We start from the raw sequence: 22,286 nt of genomic DNA, 5'->3' as shown, positions 1-22,286 counted from the left end.
AGATGTTAAATATATTAAAATATAAATTAGATACACAATAAGTATACATGACCAAAACGTTATTTTGCTGTACAAAAAGAATCAGACTCTGAAATATTGTACAATTAGCTTGTGAAGGAAATCAAAAATGCAGGTGTGCATAAATATAGGGATTGGGAATTCAATGTAATGGTTTTTAGTCATCTCCCAGAGTTCTTTTTCTGGGCATAGCTGGTTCAGTTCATTACTGCTCCATTGGAAATGATTTGGTTGATCTCGTTGCTGAGGATGGCCTGGGCCATCAGAACTGGTCATCATATAGTATTGTTTAAACAGTTTAATCTTATTGAATACCATGGGGTTTCATTCCTTTCCCGTTTACTTTTTTATGCTTCTCTTAAGTCTTATATTTGAAGATAAAATTTTCTCTACAGCTCTGGTCTTTTTATCAGGAAAGTTTGAAAGTCCCCTATTTCACTGAATAGTAGAGACTTTCTTTCCCCTGAAAGATTATGCTCAATTTTGCTGGGCAGTTAATTCTTGATTGCAATCCAAACTTCTTTGCCTTCCTGAATATCATATTCCAAGCTTCTGATCCTTTAATATAGACTGCTAAATCCTGGGTAATCCTTATTGTGTCTTCTTGACATTTGAATTGTTTCTTTCTGGATGCTTGCAGATTATCTCCTTGGCTTGATAATTCTGGAATTTTTTCTCTCTCTCATCCTTTCTTGCCCCTCTCCAAAACAACAAGCACTCTAATATAGATTAAATATGGGCAATTCTAAACATATTACCATATTTGTAATGCTGCACAAGAAAAATCTGATCAAAAGGGAAAAAAAACAAGAAAAAAATGCACACAAACAACAACAAAAGGTGAAAATACTGATCCACATTCAGTCTCCCTAGTTCTCTCTCTCTCTCTGATGCAGATGGCCTTTTCCATCACAATTGACTGATTATTAATATCTCATAGAGTCATTAAACCACTTGCCCAATTCTAATTTTTAAGGAATTATTTTCTTCAGTTAGCTTTTGTACCTTCTTTTAACCATTTGACCAATTCTATTTTTTAAAGAGTTGTTTTCTTCAATTTTTGTGTTTCCTTTTCCAGGGCGTTAACTTTTTTCAGAATTTTCCTGCATAACTCCCATTTATTTTCCCAATTTTTCTTCAACTCCCCCCTTATTTGAGTTTTTAAAATCCTTTTTGATCTCTTGAGGACTTTTTGGATTTAAGATCTATTCATATTCCCCTTTGAGGCTTCACATATAAGCATTTTGACATTGTTGTCCTCTTTTGAATTTCTTTTCTGACCCTCCCTACAGCCATAGTAGCTTTCAGGGTTCTTTTTTGTCTTTTTGCTAGTTTTTTTTTTTTTTAAACTTGAACTCTGCTCCTAGAGTAAATGAAGCACTATCCTCAGTTTCTTTCACTGGGAGCAAGAGGCCTGATCATTGGCTTCCTCTGCTAGGGCTTCTGTAGCTGGCAGCTTGCCCACTGTGCTAAAGTGACCTATCCTAGGTGCATCTGCTGTGCTCTGGATTCCAGAGCTGGCAGTTTGCCTACTACACTGGGGCTGGAGGTCTCCCGGCTGGCTTGTTGTACCATTGGCCTGCTGGAGCAGAACTACAGGGCCTCAGTTGCTGATCTGTGCTATGGCTAAGTCTCCAACTGGCTTACCTCAACACTGCCTGCACTGGTCTACACTCCCCCTTTTACCCAAATGAAGCAGACCTTTCCTGAAGTCCTTCTGAGTTATCTTAGGTTCGAAAGTTGTTTCTTTCCATCATTTTGTGGATTTTGTCATTCTAGAATTCTTTTAGAGGCTTGATTTAATATTGTTTTCAAGAGAAAATGGAGAGAACCCAGGCAACTTTCTAGTTTCTCTCTGCCACCCTCCATTATTACTCTGAACAAGAAAATTACTCTGAATTGACCTTTTAACATCTAGCAACATTAATGAGCCACAAGAAATGAATGGTGGTTCCAATGCCACATTTATATCTTGCAAATATAGTGGGCATTCGAAAAAACTTGAATGAATGATCATCATCATTACATTGTTTCCAACACAAAGGATGTGATGGGGAATGGTATTCTTAAGAGGGAAGCCAAATTCACATGATCACAGGATCATAGATTTGAGGACGGAAGAGAGACCTGAGGCTATTCACTCCCAAGATGAAAAAACTGAGGCCCACAGAGTTTAAGACACTTGCCCAGATTCACACAATTAGTAGGTGTCTGGGATGGAATTCAGACCCAAGTTTTCCTGTCTCCAAATACACAGCTCAATTCATTCACTATTTTTTGCTATTTCTATCTAGTTTTTTTTAGATACAGCTGTGATTGTGAGTGGCTTTGAGACCATTTGATGTAAAGTAGGCTCAGCTAGATATCAGGAATAGGGGGGAATTTTTAAGTACCTACAAATTTATAAAGAATGCATAGTTTTCCATGTTAATTTTCTGGGAGTTTCACAAACCTTTGGGATTCTTTGGTCAGCTAGTTTTCTCAGGCTTTTAAAAAATTTGGATGCAAACGGTCATTCCACACATTATTTTATGCTGCTTTCTATTTTATGGCATTAAATAAAATCACTTGGTCTAATTTTTTTCATGGAACTTTGGAAAAGATGTTTGATTTAAAGTTCTCCTAGCCTATCTTCTGGCTATCAATGCAGATGAGATTGTCTGATCCCCAAGATGGGATGAGAATTTTCTTTTTTTCAAAGCTGCATTTTTAAATAAAGTTTTAAAATGTATGCAATAGTATCTTTCAAACAAAGATGTAAAAGCTTTGGTTGTAAAATATAATACTTTATATGAGCAGGAGCTTATATATAAACTATAATAAACTACAGAAGAAAGAACAGACTTTGTTCCTTCTTTTTTTTATTTTTAAAGCATCACCTTCAAATGTAAATATAAGACAACCCTCTGCCCCTACCATTTCCCCAACTAGCTCTCCTTTTTATCAAAGAACAAAGAAAAAAATCCAATTCAGCAGAACTAAACAACACAAATACAGTCTGAGAATATTTATTTAATACCTTTCCCCCCAAAAGGAATTCCTGCTATTCCTTTGTTACACATACGTTCCAGCAGTTTTATGAAAAATCCTTTATGTAACCCCCAACTTTGGATTACTTCCACTATATTCATCCTTTGCTCCTATTTACTGACTGTTAAAGCTGGAAGTCATACAACCATGCTGACTGGGACTAGTATAAATTTATGGCTTTTTTTTTTTTATCCCAAATGAACCTTCAAGGTAATCCTTCTATTCTTTCCTATTCAATTCTCTATGCCACTTACCAAAACAACTATTCCAAACCTTCTCTGCTCATTATGTCCTTTTTCTTGCCTCTTATCACCATGCCTTTTTCCACAAAAAAAATAATAAAAATAATCCAGGCTATTTGAAATAAGTTCTCTTCTCCCCTCCTTTTTCTCTCTCAGATTCCTCTAATATTCCACTATTTCTTTCTTCACTCTAGCCCCTAATGAAAAAATGACCCTTCTCCTTGCCAATGGCAAACCTTCCTTCATGTATCTTTGATTTTCTTCTCTTTTTTCTCTCCCAGATTTCTCTTTATATCATCTCCCATTCCTCTCATTTTTTCCAATTCTGAATTTCTCCTTATCTACTAGTTCTTTGTCTGCTGCCTACAAACACATCCAACTCTTCATCAAAAAAACCCAAAACAAATCCAAAACCTTATAAGATTCTACCTACATCTACTAGTTTTAATGTACTAGATATCTCTAATTCTAACTTTGCTAAAAAAAAAAATTAAATTGTATTAAACCTTGTATTAAATTGTATTACAACCTTGAAAGATACAACTGATCAGTGCAATATCTAGGTATGACTAGGTATGACTTCAGAAGATTGATGGCAAAGCTAGCTTCCCTTTTTTTTTTTTTGGTAGAGAGGTTATTGTTTAAAGATATAGAATGGGGGCAGCTAGTTGGTGCAGTGGACAGAGCACCAACCCTTGAAGTCAAGAGGATCTGAATTCAATAGCTTCCCTATCACCATGGTAATTTTCTATGGTCAGGTTCTTTTATTGTAGTTTGCTCATTTTCCCAGCCTATTTCTTGACTTTTAAGTTTATGTTAAATTTGGGGCTTTGTTCCCCAGCATGGAAGAACTACTTACTGTCCCAAGCTTTTAAGCTTTTTTTGTGCAGCTGTTTTTAGAGCTAGCTCTGGGGATCTGGAATTTTTTAGATCTTCTAAAGTAGTATGATTTAAGGAAAAATCTCTTTACTATTCTCCTAGTTTGTGTTCTGATCTGTGCATGACCTAGAATTGTGACCAGGGTCCCTGCTCCCCTGCTGCCACAAGCTCTGGTGTGCTAGTGCTTCTCACTCTGAGAATGAGACCCAAGACCATGACCTGGGCCCAGGTATGGGGTATGGTAACAGAGTCCTGTCCCCAGTGTCATCACAGGGGCCTCTAATCTCCTTCTGACTAGTCTTCTGACTCCTTTACTCTTTGTGGAAGCTGCCATTGCTACCACTCATTCAAACATCTCCAAGGTCTGCTGCTGGCTTGCTGATGCATGGTCTGCATTGACACAAACCAAACTCTCATCCCCATTGTGAGAGACATTCATTGCCATTCTTCTAAATTATTGTGGGCTGAAAAACTGTTTTCAGCCCATACTTTTGTGGTTTCTGCTACTCCAGAATATATTTGGAGGCATTATTTTAAAATATTTGGAGTAGAATTTGGGGGAGCTTAGGTGTATCCCTGCCTTTTCTTTGCCATCTTGGCTTCCTCAGTCCATCAGTATATATTTGAGAAATGAGGTTTTTATCATTAGTAACTTCCATTTATATTATTTCATGGTGTACCTTTCAGCATAATAAAGTTTTTCTGATTATCTCTTTAATTAGATTTATTTTTACTTTTGCTTTGCAGAGATCATGATTTAGCTGAAGCATATTAGATTCTGTTCCAGTCCCTTACTTTTAACTCTGTCTTTCAGTTTCAAATATGACTCTTATAAACAAAATGTGGGATACTGGTTTCTAATCCAGTCTACTATCTGCTTCCATTTTATAGTGAGCTTATTTCACTCACATTCACAGTTAAAATTACTATATACTTTCCTCCAACTCATTATCTTGGGATTTTTTCCCTCTTTTTATTCTTTTCCTTCTCAAAAGACTATTTTGCTTCTAAACCCTGCCTTCCTTAATCTAGTCTCTCTTTTATCATTTACTCCACCCACCCCTCACTACCATTTTTCTTTTTATCCCTTTTCTCTATTCTTTTCCTGGATAAGTTAAATTTTTATATGTGTGTGTATGTGTGTTCTTCCTCCTTTGAGCCAACTGTTTTGAGAATTTCAAGCCTTTTCTGCCATATTCTTATTTCCCCTTTCACTGTAAAAGCTGTTTCTTGTCTGCATTTTTTGTGAGAAACTTTTCCCCATTCTATTTCCCCTCTGCCTTCTTGAAATGCATTCCTCTTTCTTACCCTTTCTTTTTTTGTGTGAGATCATCCAACACAATCTATTCAGATCTATGCTCTCTATCTAAATTTCTTTTAACTGACCTAATAATGATAAAATCCTTAGAAATCACATTATCTTTCCATGTAGGAATATAAACAGTTCAATGTTGAGTCCTTTATGATTATTCTTTTATGTTTATCTTTTTATGTTGCATCTTCTATTTGAATGTTAATTTTACTATTTAGTTCTAGTCTTTTCATCGAGAATACTTGAAAATCCTTTATTTAATTAAATATTCATTCCTCTCTACTCTCCCCCAAAGTATTTTACTTAGGTAATTCTTGGTTATAATCCTAGCTCCTCTGCCTTCTGGAATATCATATTCCAAGCTCTGTGCTCTTTTAATAGTGAAGCTGCTAAATCTTGTATGAGTCTGATTGGGTCTATCATATTTTTATTGTTTCTTTCTGGAAGCTTGAAATATTTCTTCTTTATCCTAGGAGCTCTGGAATTTGGCTATAATTTTATATTGCGTTTCCATTTGGGAATCTTTTTCAGGAAGTAATCAGTGGATTCTTTCAATTTTTATTTCATCCTTTGGATCTAAAATATCAGGGAAGTTTTCTGTATAATTTTTTGAAATATTTTATCTAGTATTAAAGAAGGGAAAGGGACCCATATGTGTGAAAATGTGGCAGCCCTTTTCATAGTGGCTAGAAACTGGAAATTGAAGGGATGCCCACCAATTGGAGAATGTCTGAATAAATTGTGGTATATGAATGTTATGGAATATTATTGTTCTATAAGAAATGACCAGCAGGATGAATACAGAGAGGCTTGGAGAGACATATATGAATTGATGCTAAGTGAAATGAGCAGAACCAGAAGATCATTATATACTTCAACAACAATACTACATATTCTGATGGACACGGCTGTCTTCAACAATGAGAGGATGCAAATCAGTCCCAATTGATCTGTAATAAACAGAACCAGCTACACCCAGAGAAAGAACACTGGGAAATGAGTATGGACCACAACATAACATTTCCATTCTTTCTGTTATTGTTTGCTTGCATTTTTGTTTTTTCTTCTCAGGTTATTTTTACCTTCTTTCTAAATCCGGTTTTTCTTGTTCAACAAGATAACTGTATAAATATGTATACATATATTGTATTTAACTTGTATGGGCCATCTAGGGGAGGCAGTGGAGGGAAGCAGGGGAAAAGTTGAAAAAGAAGTTTTTGCAAGGGTCAGTGTTGAAAAATTACCCATGCATATGTTTTGTATATAAAAAACTATAATAAAATAAATAAAAAATAAATATTATATCTAGGCATCATGGCCTTCAGGTATGATCTACTTACCAGTAAGATATTTCACATTTCCTTCTATTTTCCCCATTATTTTGACTTTGTTTTATTGTTTTTTGATATCTCACGGAGTCATTAGCTTCTATCTGCCAAATGCTGTTTTTTAAGAAATTATTTTCTTTAGTGAGCTTTCTTTGATTAGCCAATTCTTCTTTTTAAGGTATTATTTTCTTCAGGTTTTTTTGTGCCTTTTTTACCAACCTGTTAATTCTCTTTTCATAATTAGTTGCATTACTCATTTCTTTTCCAACTTTTTTTCTCTAATGCCCTTATCTTGTTCTCTAATTCTTCCAGGAATTCTTGCTGGCTCTGGATCCAATTTTTCTTTGAGACTTTTTTAGTAGTTTCACATTGTTGTCTTTTATGTTTTAATCTTCCCTGACACTATAGTAGTTTTTTAATGATAAAATTATTTTGTTGTTGTTGTTGTATGCTCATTTCCCCACCTACTTCTTGACTTTGAATTTTATGTTAAAGTTGGGCTCTGTTCAGCTGGGAGTGGAGAACCACTGTCCCAAACTTCAGGATTTTTATGCTGCTATTTTCAGAGCCAATTCTAAGGATCTGCAAGTTTTTGAAACTTCCAAGGTAGTGTGATCCTGGGAGAAGTATAGTCACTGCTCTCCTGTCTGCACTCTGATTTTTACCCAGGAAGGGTCCATAGTCCTCTGTAGCTATAAACATTCAGGATGTACTTTGTTTTGGACTGTGATAAGGCCCCCTTGCTTCCTTGTAACAGAGCCACCAGTGGCCCTCTCTATCCTGGCCCTGAAATTCAGAACTGTGAATGGGCAATAGTGTCTATAATGGGTGCTTTGTAATCATTTATTAGCCAGTTTATCAAACCCCTTACCACCCTGGACTAAGAATTCCTGAAACTGCTGCTGCTGCCATTACAGAATGTGTGGCCTGTAAACAGGACTTCACCATAGTCACAGATTTCTCCAGCTAACCTCTTAAATTTTCTCGGACCAGGAAAAAAGTCTCATCCAGACATTTTCTTAGCTCTGCTGCTCCAAAATTTCACTTGGAGGTTTTAAAGTTATCTGAAGGAAAATGTTGGGAGAGTTCAGCTGGATAGTGGCCCCTAATCTGCCATCTTAGTTCCATATCCAATTTTTTAAAATAATTTCATAAGATACAATATCCCACTTGCAGGTTGTCAGTATTTCTCTCACAAAAGTTCTCATCTGATTTATTTAAACCACATAATATCCAGGTATTTACTGTAAAAAAAAAAAAATGAGATTATATATATATATATATATATATATATATATATATATATGACTTAATAATTCTTCATTTACCTCTCAGAGAACTAGAACATATCCTTGGGACATATAAAATAAATTCTGACTATTGTTTGCTTTTTTCTGAGGTACCAGTACATGAAAGATGCAAGACAATGATGAATTCCAAGTTTTTGGCTAGCCAATTTCTCACAGAGTATTCCCAACTGCCCATGACAATGTGGTCTTAAACCAGGGGTGGGGAACATCTGGCCTGCAGGCCACAGAAGGCCAGTGAAATCACTTGCTAAGGCAACTGCTGGTAATGACGAACTAAAAGCTAGGTACAACAACCTCCCACTGCTGGAGTTCCATAAGTTAATAATTTTGTAGAAGCCAAGAATGATGTTATAAATATCCAAATGATTTTTGGCAGAAAAAAGGTGCCCAATCCTTAAACAAAGGGAAAAAGGGAAGTAGTATGAAAGATAGAAAACTAGAAAGTCAGAAGATGAGGGATTAAGTTTTGACTAGACAATTTACTACATTTGTGATCTTAGAGAAAATTACAAAACATCTCTGAGCTACAGTCTACTCACTTACCCCACAGGTCTATCATGAGAATCAAAATGTGATCAAATGTAAATGGTCAAAGGATATGAACAGACAATTTTCAGATGAAGAAAAGGAAATTATTTTTAGCCATATGAAAAGATGCTCCATATATCATTATTAATCAGAGAAATGCAAATTAAGACAACTCTGAGATACCACTACACACCTCTCAGATTGGCTAGAATGACAGGGAAAGATAATGTGGAATGTTGGAGGGAATGTGGGAAAATTGGGATACTGATTCATTGTTGGTGGACTGTGAATGAATCCAACCATTCTGGAGAGCAATTAGGGACTATGCTCAAAAAGTTATCAAACTGTGCATACCCTTTGATCCAATTCCACTGGGCTTATATCCCAAAACGATATTAAAGAAGGGAAAGGAACCCATATGTGCAAAAATGTCTGTGGTAGCCCTTTTTGTAGTGGCCAGAAACTGGAAATTGAATGGATGCCCATCAATTGGAGAATGGCTGAATTAGTTGTGGTATATGAATATTATGGAATATTATTGTTCTATAAGAAATGATCAGCAGGATTATTTTAGAGAGGCCTGGAGAGATTTACATGAACTGATGCTGAGTGAGATGAGCAGAAAACAGGAGAAAATTATACATTTCAACAATACTAGATGATGATCAATTCTAATGGACGTGGCCATCTTCAACAATGAGATGAACCAAATCAGTTCCAACTGTTCAATAATGAAGAAAATCAGCTATACCCAGTGAAAGAACTCTGAGAAATGAGGGTGAACCACAATATAGCATTTCCACTCCTGTTTTTGTCTACTTGCATTTTTTATTTCCTTCTCAGATTATTTTTACCGTATTTCTAAACCTGATTTTTCTTGTGTAGCAAAAATAACTGTATGGATATGTATACATATATTGTGTTTAACATATACTTTAACATATTTAACACATATTGTTCTACCTGCCATCTAGGGGAAGAGTGGGGGGGGGAAGGAGGGGAAAAGTCGGAACAGCAAGGGTCAATGCTGAAAAATTACCCATGAATATATTTTGTAAATAAAAAGCTATAATAAAAAATTTAAAAATATGATCAAATGTCAAAGATTTCTTAAATTATATATTTTGTACAAATAAGAGGCATTAATATCATGACAAAAATAGGGATTAGACTTGTAATTTCATTAATATGAAGAACTCCCAAATGAGGAACTCTTTTGATCAAAAGAGGTTAGCACTTTCTTTGTTTTAAAGAAAAAGAAACAATACTATCTTAGGCACAAGTCTGCCAGAAGCAATTTTATTGATTTAACATTATAATAAATCTAAACATCCTTAGGTTAGAGAGAGAAAAGAATCAACTGGCATGAGCCTCTATGCCTTTGGGCATCTCTATCATGGAAAACAATTTGAATTAACATTTGTAGGAATCTTGAACAAGGAAATGAATCAACATTCTAAAATGATCTTTTAATTTTCTATTAAAACTGCCCCAATTACACAATTCCTTCCTTGACCATTCCACTCAAAGGCTGAAAGAATTTCTTCCTTGTGATCAATATTCTAATCCTTTCTAAAAGGAAAAAAGGGTACTGCGCCCAGTAAGTCAACTCATGGAACCAATCATTACAGAGAATGGGGAAAGAAAGCAAAGATCTGAATTAGAAAAAGGTATTTTTGATTCTAAAATTAGTTGCTTTCCTCAATTCCCTTTCCTGAGGTCTTAGTTTTTTTCTTCCTAAAGGGGAAAGTCTAAAACCAGGTTTAAGGTGAAGAAATACTTAATTCTTAATCCCAGTTCAACTAAAAAGGTTTTGTTTTATTAATTTTTTTCCTGAGGCAATTGGGTTTAAGTGACTTGCCCAGGGTCACATAGCTAGTAAGTGTTAAATGTCTGAGGCCAAATTTGAACTCAGGTCCTCCTAAATTCAAGGCTGGTGCTCTATCCTCTGCCCCCTAAAAAGGTTTTTGATAAACTTGCAGGTCTCCAACTGATAGTCTTACAGAGATGCCTGAAGCAATAAAGTTGAAGTGGTTTTCCCAATCACACGAGCCAGTTGGTGAAACAAGTGAAATTTTTAATTAAAAAAAAATTTTTTTTTGCAAGAATAATCAGGATTAAGTGATTTGCCAAGGATCATAAAGCTACTAAGTGGCAAATGTTTGAGGCCAAATTTGAACTCAGGTCCTCTTAACACTAGGGCATGTGCCTCTAATCACTTTATTATCTAGCTGCCCCCAGAAGTGGAATTGACCCCAACTCTGCCTATCTATCTATTTATCTGAGATATTAATCACTGATGGGCAACACTGAGACCTGTAAATAATCCCAAATGTCTCCTGAATCAGATTAAAATGTAATTAGTAAATATTTAATAAAGTACATAAAATATAATAAAACATAGTTTATTTGCAATTTTCAATAAGCTGTCTAGAAGGATCCTTCGGTACATTTTGGTGACCTCCATTTCTATTTGAGTTTGAGACTACTGTATTAAATCAAAATATTATGATGCTAGTTCAACAAATGGCCCAATGTTGAATGCCCAACAATGGCATTTTGTAGGAGGAGGCCTCATTATTCTTTACAAAATTAACCTTTCAAATAGCATTTGCTTTGGAGGGTTTGTTTATTTATTTTAAATTTTTTTTAAAAAAGCACAGACACAGGTTCAGAATTTCTTTTACTTTTAAGAAGCAAAAATATAAGTAAAAGTCAAGAATTTTCTAATACTAATAAAATGCAATAAACAAATGACCTATGACTAATCTGGGTTAGTTTTAGGCAAAATAGCAAGAAAGCAATCTTTCTCATGTACTAGTTTTTTTTTTTTCTTTTCATTTTCCTAGAGACCCAGAGTCATTTAGTGTACTGTTCTCTCAAACCCTGCCAACCTCTATAATTCCTTGTGATTCCAACCACTCTTCTCCCTATCTAGTTCCTGGCCTCAAATAAAAACTTACACTTTTGCAACATCCTGAACTGTAAAAATGAATGAATTCATACCAAGACATGAATATCAATAGGTGTATTAACTCTACAAGGAATCTGAGTATTTGAATTTTATAAAGAGTTGGCTTACAGAGCAGTCAAATATAACTCAATAAATCAGCAAAGCATCCTCATGGCAAGAAGGATGCAGTAAGTAACAAATCACCACCACCATCACTACCCTATTATCCTCTGACCTTGGGCTGAACACAAGAAACCTTGGAAAACCCCAAACCTCCAGACCTATTTCCAGCCCAATACCCACAGCCATCATTGAGAGGAGAAACTGTTGTAGAGATGGACTCTGCCTTCTTCCTCGCCACTGGCAACAGCTGCCAACCAACCACTAACAGTAGATGGGCATGAAAACCATTCTCCTTCCCCAAAACTTGCTGCTTCTAGCTCAACATTCACTCACAGCTATCACCCAAGGTAGCAACTCCAATGGTGGAAGAGTCCAGCTATTCCTACCGACTACCATCCATAGGACATACGAACTAACCTAGAGGGAGCAGCAGGATTTCCCAATAGATAAGTTGGATGAAAACTTATGAACAATTATGTTCTAACCAAAAAGGCAGAGCTCAGACCAAAGGACTAAAAGTCAAAGGGAGGTATTGGCACAAGATAGATTCTATCTTGACACAAGAAAGAACTTATTAGGGCTACCCACTAGGGTTCAAGTCAAAACACCCCTATTATCTTGGTTACCATCTTCCCTTGGATACTGAAATACCTCAGGGGAGCTTAGGGAATGGCAGCTGTGTCCAGCACAGCATCCTCAGCCATTATCCTGTGAGGATATCTAGCAACTGTTGTTGGAAACCTAGCAAAGTCTTGCTACCAAACTCCTTGATATTGTCAAATGGTTCAACATCAGAAACTAACAATTTATCAGTGGACATGACATTAAAGAAGAAGCATTACCATATCCTTTGCTTCTACCTTAAGAACTATGCTACCTCCATTTGACTTACAGCAAAAATCTTCCATATGTGCTATCTCCCTCATTAAAATGTGAGCCCTAGGGTATCAAAGTCTTATTTTTCTATTTGTATCTCTTTGTACATAATAATTGTTTAATAAATACCTCTCTCATTCATTCATAAAAAAATGGCTATTAATACTGAAATTGCAGTTGGATTTTGAAAATAAACATTGGCCCACTTGCTTAGGTCTGAAAAATTTGCACTGATTGATGGGATGATTCATATGCAAGTCTATTTTCTTTTTTTCATTTTTAGGGCTCTAAATTTTCTATCTATTAATGACTTAATTTTTCTATATCAGAAGAGGTATTTGAAGATTTTACAATGATTTATTTACTCAAGTTAAAAAAAAAAATCACCGAATATACAAGTTTCAGAGGGTTGGAAGGAATTTTTGTTATAGAAAGCCTCATATTTATTAAGAAAAATCAGAATTTCAACTTTTCATTTGAAATGTTCAGACACAAAAAAGTCAGTTTGTCCCATAAGATAGAGATTTTTCTATTCTCTGCCCCACATCATTAGGAATTTTTAATGGATTGTTTTTTATAATGTGGATTACTTGTTGTAGTGTCATTCATTCTCAAAGAGGACAATTACATCAATAAAGTAAAGGTTTGACTTGCAAGTAAATTGGATTTAAACCAGCCTTACTTTCTCCTCTAGAGCCATATGGGTCCAGTGGCCAGATACTGATAAAGACAACCAGTTGAATACATTGTTGGTGGAATTGTGAATACATCCAACCACTCTGGAGAGCAATTTGGAACTACGCTCAAAAAGTTATCAAACTGTGCATACCCTTTGATCCAGCAGTGTTACTACTGGGTTTATATCCCAAAGAGATCTTAAAGAAAGGAAAGGGACCTGTATGTGCAAGAATGTCTGTGGCAGCCCTCTTTGTAGTGGCCAGAAACTGGAAACTGAGTAGATGCCCATCAACTGGAGAATGGCTGAATAAACTGTGGCATATGAATGTTATGGAATATTATTGTTCAGTAAGAAATGACCAACAGGATGATTTCAGAAAGGCCTGGAGAGACTTACATGAACTGATACTGAGTGAAATGAGCAGGGCCAGGAGATCATTATATACTTTAACAACAATACTATATGATGATCAATTCTGATGGACCTGGCCATCTTCAATGAGATGAATCAAATCAGTTCCAATGGAGCAGTAATGAACTGAACCAGCTACGCCCAGGAAAAGAACTCTGGGAGATGACTAAGAACCATTACATAGAATTCCCAATCCCTCTATTTTTGTCCACCTGCATTTTTGATTTCTTTCACAAGCTAACTGTACAATATTTCAGAGTCCGATTCTTTTTGTACAGCAAAATAATTGTTTGGACATGTATACTTATTTTGTATTTAATTTATACTTTAACATATTTAACATGTATTAGTCATCCTAAAATCTAGGGGAGGGAGTGGGAGGAAGGAGGGGAAAAATTGAAACAAAAGGTTTGGCAATTGTCAATGCTGTAAAATTAGCCATGCATATAACTTGTAAATAAAAAGCTATTAAAAATAAAAAAATTTTAAAAAAGACAACTAGTTGGATCTGGATGCAATAGGAGAGCTTGTTTTTTGGGTTTTTTTGTTGTTTTTTAAGCTAAAGTCTTTCTCATGTCTTAGTTTGTCTAAGGCAATGCCATTCATCAATTAAGGCTAAGTAAGAAATGAAACAAAAAATGGTCTCTTTTACCTAGTCAAAAAAAATTTATTTGAGAAAAGAAGACTCTCAGAGTTTCTGGCTAAAATAGAAACAAATGCTATTTACACATTCACTCTGAGAAATCAAAATTAAGAAAACAAAAACTACAATAAATCTTCACTCATATAAGTCAATCTCAAAGAAATAGAAAATGTGTTCAAATTGCATGAGAAGTTATATTTTTAACTATTCTAAGCTAGCATTTCATCATGATAGAAAATGAGCATCAGGGTACAACACAATATTTCTCCCTGTGATATCATTTTCATAATTAGTAAGCTCAATAATTACTGATAACTTCTCTTAGTGTAGCATTGCCATAATAGATTCACCAAGTTTCAAAGGTTCCTTTATATCAGTTTCAACAACATATTATATATATATATATATATATATATATATATATATATATACATACACACACACATATACACACACACATATATATATTCACACTCATATACATATTATATATATATATATATATATATATATTATTACACACACACACACACACACACACACAGAAGCATATACCATTTTTCCAAACCAAAAATCAGGGTACATAGTCTGACAAAAAATAGTCCTTTGACAAAATCACATTAAAAGTACAACCTTTTAAAATGAAAATGAATGCTATTTAACTACAACGACCAAGATAGAAAATACATTTTTTTCCCTTCTTTGGAGAGATAAGGGACTATAGGTATAGAATATTATATATGCTGTCAGATAAGGCTGATGCATCGATTGATTCTGCTGAAATGCAAAATGTTTTCCTGCTTTCTTTTTAATTCTGTTAATGGTCAGGAAAAAGATATATTTTAAAATGAAATTGCTATTAAAATAAACAAAAGATATAGATAAAAATAAAAATATGAAGGCTGAAATTTAGGCCTCAGAAGACATCTATTTCAGCCTCCTGTTTTACACAAATTCTTCCTACAACAGTGCTGGCAATAACAGGTCCTATAATTTGAGTTGGTGGCAACTAATGGCTATTTGGAAAATCGAGATTTTTGAATGATACCATTTGTAACTGTAAATCCAATTCTGATTTGAATTTGTGCTAAAATTATATTATGAAGTAGTCTCATTTAAAATGGGATGTATTCTCCTTTTAGGATAATTGTGATGTTTTATATAAATCACATTAATGCAAAATACACTTAGTGTTTGTCATTGTGATATACTTAGAAACTGCATGAATAAAAATTAAAAGTGTAATTGCTTTCAAATTATTCCACACTTCTTTCTAAATGCAATACAGAATCCCAAATTGATAGATGAAATGATTTTTATGTAAGATAATTCAGAAATACATCCCTCTGAATTGATGTTATTTGGCTAGCAATTCAGTTTTGTTTTATGATTTAAAAATCCATATTATTTGTGTTATTGGTGGGCTGCTAATTTTTATTATATTACGATTGTGAGAAAATCAAGTGTATAAGAAATGCTATGAATTTAAAAAATTATACCTAGAGAGTGATCTGATTATATTCTTAGAAAATTAACTTCTCTTTTAATCTGGATGCTATTAGATTATGAATTGAACTGTTAAAGAATGTGGTTACAATGTTTAAAAACTGTTAATAATTTAAATGGGCATATTTTGATTTAAAATGAATAATAATAATAATTTACTGTTAGTGAAAAGTACGACAGACTTTGTAAATTCTTCTCTTGTAAAATTCTTTGAAGAGTTACCAGATTTCTTAAGATCTTGTATTTGAGCAAGGTTATCAAATCTTATCAGTTTTGGTAAAAAGCATGTTGTGAAATTCTAAAGTAATGAAGTGATTTAATGATAGGCCTTCTCATAGCTAAAGTGAAAGTGTTTATAAATTTGTTTTATAAAAACTGATTTTTATCTGACCATAAATATAATAGTTTTGTACCAGGAATAATATGTACTGAAGTGATACCTTTAATTAATTAATTAAAAAATATATAATTGTATTAAATATTAATATTACTTAATTTTAGTAATATTAATTTTCAATACATTGATATGTTTATTTAAAATAAAATATTAATGTTTGATATTAGCCTCATCTAGCTAAAATCTGACTCATGAAATAATATTTTTGATATTTTTATTATAAATAATAATACATTTTTATATTTCTCAAGTAAAAGGCTAAAGGGAAGTTTGAGCATTCCAAAATGATTTAGCTATTATGTTTAAGGATTCCCACATCGAAGACTCTGAAGGTATGTAAATCTCCCTTTTTAATAAACCCATTGTGAACCCTCTAAATGCAGTTTAATCTGCCACAGACTTAGTTTACCTACAAAATCTGTATGAGATTATGATTCTGTTTTATGTTCTTCAACTTCTATGGCCTAAGTTTGCTAGATTGCTGGATGTGAAAAATTACTTGTTGTTTCTATAACAATTTTTTCTATAAGAAATCTTATCAGAATCCTAGTCTTTATCCAGGATTATTTTTCTACCTACTGAACTTGTGCTTATGCATAATAAAACCCAAGTTTTTACCTCTATAATTTCTGTATTATGATATGTTTATTTAGCAGCAATAACCTACTACCTTAACTCAAAAGGGAGATATATTTTCCATAACAATAGTCTCCCTTGATCTAAATAATTTCTATTTCCAAAACCCTTTTGCCAGCTTAACAGTTAACATTTCTTACAATGTCTTAAGGTTCACAAAGCAATACTGCAAAGCTGGGAAGCCCATAAAGCAGGAATATGATGAAACCTAAGCATTCCTTTTTTAGAATAATGTTTTAAAATGCATTAAAATAAAAACATAAAGCTATAAAGAAAATCAAGGGTTAATGAAAATAAAGGTATTTTTTTTCTTTCCAGGTTTAAAGACTCACTGAAATTTTATCCATAGAGCTCATACTGCTAAGAATGCTTGCCCTAAAAAGAATTTGTGTGTGTGTGTGTGTTTATGTGTGTGTGTAATAGTTTAGATTTAATACAAAATAACTGATATACTGGTAAGTAACATAAAATAACTTCTAGAGATATCCTGTTTAGAAAGAAAAGATTTTTACACAGACACAAGTAAATACTGACTCTATAGTGGACTATAATTCTACATTTAGCTAGAAAGGTGGACTAGGATAACAGAGGCATGCTGCAAAAAATACCAAAATCTCTCCTTGGAAGCTAGACAGAATAGGAAAATTAAGAGAGAAATAAAGAATTGTATAAAGAAACAATTAAGTTTTTTCTCTATAAAGTTATTAAAGGTTGCTTCTTGAAAAAGAAAGCATCTTTGAAGGCTTTTTGAGATCCCTAACAATGCAGTCCTGGAATGTTTCAACTGAACCAGAAAGCTGCTGACCGTCAGCTCCAGCAGAAATAAACAACACTAAATTAAGCAAAAAATTAGAATTTAACTTTAACAAGAAAGGTATTAGATTTGTTAACTGGTATCTGTACTCTTCTTTAAATGAAATTTTTTTAAAAATACAGACAAATGTTACTGTAATGACCATATCATTATACATTTTTGCTAATGTAAAGGATTAGAATTCTATAGAAAAAAAAGTTAATTGTTAAGCACATGTGTTCTCTCTTAACCACATCCAGATAATCACAGACTGTTAACTTCTTGACAAATAACCAAAAGTATCACTATTTACCTGCTGACAACTACCTAAATGTAAGGTATAGTGCTTGGAAGGAAAAAACAAAAGACTCTCTAGAGACATTTTCAATCTCAAACATACTATAATTGTACATTCAATGTTAATACTAAGTTTATTTAGGACATGGACAACTTAGTCCATAAACAATTTTTATGGAGACAGTTCAGATGAATAAACATCCAGGAGGACTTCACACTGAGTCTTCCCAAATCAGCAACAAAAAACTAATGATATAAGATAATGATAAATGTGTGGTGTCCATAAGTAGCAATGTACCTGTGATGTGGGTCAAACAAATTTAGAATATAAGTCCTCCCAAGGCAGACAATATATTGTGTGAATGTTCTTTATAGCTGTTAACTTAACGAAAGATTCAATTCACATTGTAAAAAGCCAGATGCAGAGAAGTTGAGTAGCGAGCTACAAGGGCTTACTACCTACGGGAATAAGATGGGTAGGCTGGGATTCTTCCAGTTTGTTCCTCAGCCAATCGAAATCCTGGTATCTTCGTCGAACTGAATATTCTGGCAAGTCAAATTCTATCCGACTGGTCTACAAAAAAAGAAAGAGGAGAGAAAATTAAAAAAGAGACTGGAGGAGGCAGATAAAGAAAAACATGTGCATGCTTTCTCAGAATAAATAACATTTACAGAAACAATGTATCCAAGTGCCTTCACCCCTCCCCACTCTACTGAAGCCAAGTGGCAAAGACTTTCAATTTTAGATGACAAATCATCTTGGCTCTACAAACTTAAAACTCAGAAACTGGAATCATGATGTCTGGTTTGGTTTCTCCCCCCTAGCTTACAGAAATGGAAACAGAGTTGGCCCTCAGAAGTAACTGTATTTAGAAATGCTGGGTTAGTGCTCCAATGAATACCCTCCAAGACTTCTGAAGCCCACTATTTTCTCTTGGGGAAGGGTGGGAAAGCAGAGATTGCTACTGGACCAAGACAGGCTGTGTACCTGAAAGAAGAAAAGGTTTAAATCATTTCCTTCTGCTAAATTGTTTGTGGTAAGGGTTTCTAGGGGTAGAGGATTAACAGAGCTTTAAACCTTATATTTTGGGAGACCACAAGTGGTTACATTCCTTTATTTTCTTTTTTCCTTCCAGAGGCAGCTCAAATACCAGATTCTGTATGAAACTTTTTGCGATCTTTTCCATCTGCTTATTACCCTTCCTCAAACTACCTTGTATTTAGCCATCTGCTATTTATTCTTCTTATATTGTTCTATTTATACATGCATATGACCTTGTGATCTCTCCCACCATCCCTCACCCTCCACCATGAGACTGAAACTCCATGTATTTAAGAATTACGCCATTCATTAGATTTACATCCCCAGCATTTAGCATAGTCTGGTACATAGCCGTATTTACGAAGTGCTTATTGATTGATTTCTAAATAGGTAGAATTCTTTTCTGTATCTAAATAAACACTGGGCATTTTAGATGACTGTTATAGTTATCAAATGAGATGTTTGTAAAGCTTTTTATAAATGCTACATATTGTTATTATCCCAAATTTTCATCTCTGTCTCAAATAGGCAGGTTTTCCATTAAGGCATTTCTCCCAAAGTACAAGAGAGCCTACTCAAACTAAAATGTCAGGCTTACCCTCCAGGGTTGACATTCAAGAATGACTTCATGGCTTCACTAATACCAACAGGAGTCAAAAATTGGGCATTAAAATGACTATGCTGAAAAAATCCCTAGAATTTGAATCCTCAAAATCACATACAACTGAGTCTAATCAATCAAATCAATCATCAGTAAACACTAAGTCCCTACTATTAAGTGTCGGGCACTATGTCAAGTGTTGGGGAAACAAATAAAGAAAAGACAGTCCCTGCCAATCCCAGCTTAAAATCTAATGGAGGAGACTACATGCAAATATATATAAATGCATGTATGTATACATATACAAACACACACACACACACACACACACACACACACACATATACACAAAACAAGCTACAAACAGGATAAATAGCAAACAGAGGGAAAACACTAAAATTAATATGGGTTAGAGAAGACTCCCTAGAGAAACTAAGAGAAGCCAGGAAGGTCAATAGAGCATTCAAGGCATGGGGACAACTAGAGAAAATGCTTGGAGCCAAAAGATAAATTGTCTTGTTCACGGAACAGTCAGGAGGTCAGAGTTACTGGATGGAAGAGCACATATTGGGGAGGAAGATATAATAAATAATGAAGGCACCATGTCTTTAACGTCCCTTTCCCCCCCCCTCCCCCTTCAATGTTCCCTTCTCCTGAATGCCCATGCTGTCACATTTCTCAGAAGGGATCAATAAACTTACATTGCTTTTTCTATCTGGACTCTAATTATATGTCTTTTCTTATTATATGTTTAAGGATATAACTGTTTCTAAGAATTCTCTAACTACAAATCTTTCTCAGAGAAATGTAAATAATTAAAATTTCTTGCTTTGGAATACAGATACATACATAGACCTATTTATACATAACTATATTATTCAGTTAGTCAACAAGCAAGCTTATATTTAACCAAAAGAAACACATAACAGGGGGTCCCAAAAGTCCTAGTATGATTTTAAGCTAATAAAGTTTAAAAACACATTAAGACTTTTTGCTCATGTTGTAAGATAAAAAATAGATTCGTAGTTAATACAAAGAAATTTCAGAGTATAAAAGAAGACACACTGGCAGGGTGGGGGATAGTACAAGGTCTCATATAGTAGCTTTTTTTTTTTTTTTTTGGCTGAGGCAATTGAGGTTAAGTGATTTGCCCGGGATCACATAGCTAGGAAGTGTTAAGTGTCTGGCCCTATTTGAACTCGGGTCCTCCTGACTTCAGTACTGGTGCTCTATCCACTATACCATCTAGCTGCCCCAAGGATGATCTATCTTTAAAGGGAGGTAGGGGTTCTGAGATGGAGTTTTCATAAATATAACACAACAGAGTACACTCTGTGGTTTTATTGAATTGTACTATTTCAAATTCATTACAGTAATTTTTTTATAGTTTTTCTGTTCTATTTTAAAGTAAATAATACTTTATAAATAAAGAAAAATAATAGTGCTCCCTACAAATGAAAATCAGACTTTATTTTTTAACAATTGTCACTGGGCCTAAGAAAAACATCACTTGTCTCATTCTTAAATGACTGATATTGTTTTTCAGGTTTATGGGACCACATTTGTTAAATTAATACTTTAGAAAATTATAATAAAGATATCTAGTATTTATTTAGCTTTTTCACTATCGTCAACTGCTTTATAAGTATTATTTCATTTTGTCCTCATAATAGCCCTGGGAAATAGGTGCTATTACAATCCTCATTTTTATATGAGTAACTTTAAAGAAATAGTGGTTAAGTGACTTACTGTAGATCACATAGATATCTAAAGCAAGATTTGAATTCAGTTCTGAGTGGTTCTTTCTACTGACCTCACCACCTAGATGCCAATATGATTTTTTCTTTAAAATATTTTATTCATCTTTTAAAAAATATCATTTTCATTTTCCAATATATCCCACACTCTTTCCCAAACAAAAAGAATTCTTTATAACAAATGGAGGAAATGCATTTTAAAAAACAGCATTCCAGCAAAACTAATCAACTCATCAACTAAATATGATATTATATGCAATGTTCCATCCTTACAATCTCTCTCTTTTGCTAAGAAAAGAGATCTATTTTTTTCATCCCTTCCTCAAAAATAAAGCTAGCTGCCATAATTACACAACACTCAGTTTGTGGTGTTCTCTTCTTTTTTATATAATACAATCGTTCTCTCTGGGAGCAGGTTTCTTGGGGAGGTTTTCTGGAGGAAGCCTTAGTTTCAGTTCAAAGTAATAATCACTCCAAATACAGCCAGCTGATAAAATCCAAACGTTTATTTCTCCAAGAACTCTTGCAGCTTTGTCCTTTGCTTCTGCCTCTGCTTTCTTCAGCCTCCAGCCAGCACAAAGGTGGAAGATGGAATGAATCTGACTCCACCTCCAAGAGTGAGCTTGTGGGCTTCCTCCCAGAGTGCTCCATCTTTCTGTCAATCTTCCCAACTAACTAACTTGAAACTCTAAGAGCTTCTTTATATATGATCTCCCAAAGGTTGACTCCTCCTCTGAGGGAGGGATTAAGGGAGGTGTGAATTCACAAAGTTACAAAGTTAACTTTGTGAATCTCCCATACTAGTGAACTCCAATGAGTACTGAAATACATTAGTGAGTTAGAGGATTTGCTAAGTACCATGCTAAATTAGGCAACTGACTTATCACTTTGTAAGGATTTGCCTGTGAACCAATAAGCATTGTAT

At 34.3% G+C, this 22,286-nt stretch overlaps 1 protein-coding gene across 3 annotated transcripts in view; it reads right to left on the bottom strand.

The window, feature by feature from the left end:
• SNX30 (sorting nexin family member 30) overlaps nucleotides 1–22,286 on the bottom strand; it is a 184,878-nt gene that overhangs the window by 69,351 nt on the left and 93,241 nt on the right. For all 3 annotated transcript variants that reach the window (XR_004230322.1, XM_031943034.1, XM_012542727.3), the window contains exon 3: nucleotides 18,425–18,535. Coding sequence is in view for 2 of the 3 variants with exons in the window: in XM_031943034.1 (XP_031798894.1) it covers nucleotides 18,425–18,535 (111 nt within the window). In the remaining variant the exon portion in view is untranslated. The remainder of the gene's footprint in view (nucleotides 1–18,424; nucleotides 18,536–22,286) is intronic.

Source organism: Sarcophilus harrisii, chromosome 1, assembly GCF_902635505.1.
Source record: "Sarcophilus harrisii chromosome 1, mSarHar1.11, whole genome shotgun sequence".
Lineage (NCBI taxonomy): Eukaryota > Metazoa > Chordata > Mammalia > Dasyuromorphia > Dasyuridae > Sarcophilus > Sarcophilus harrisii.
Note: the sequence above shows the minus strand (reverse complement) of the source record. Positions and strands in the feature narration are given on the sequence as shown.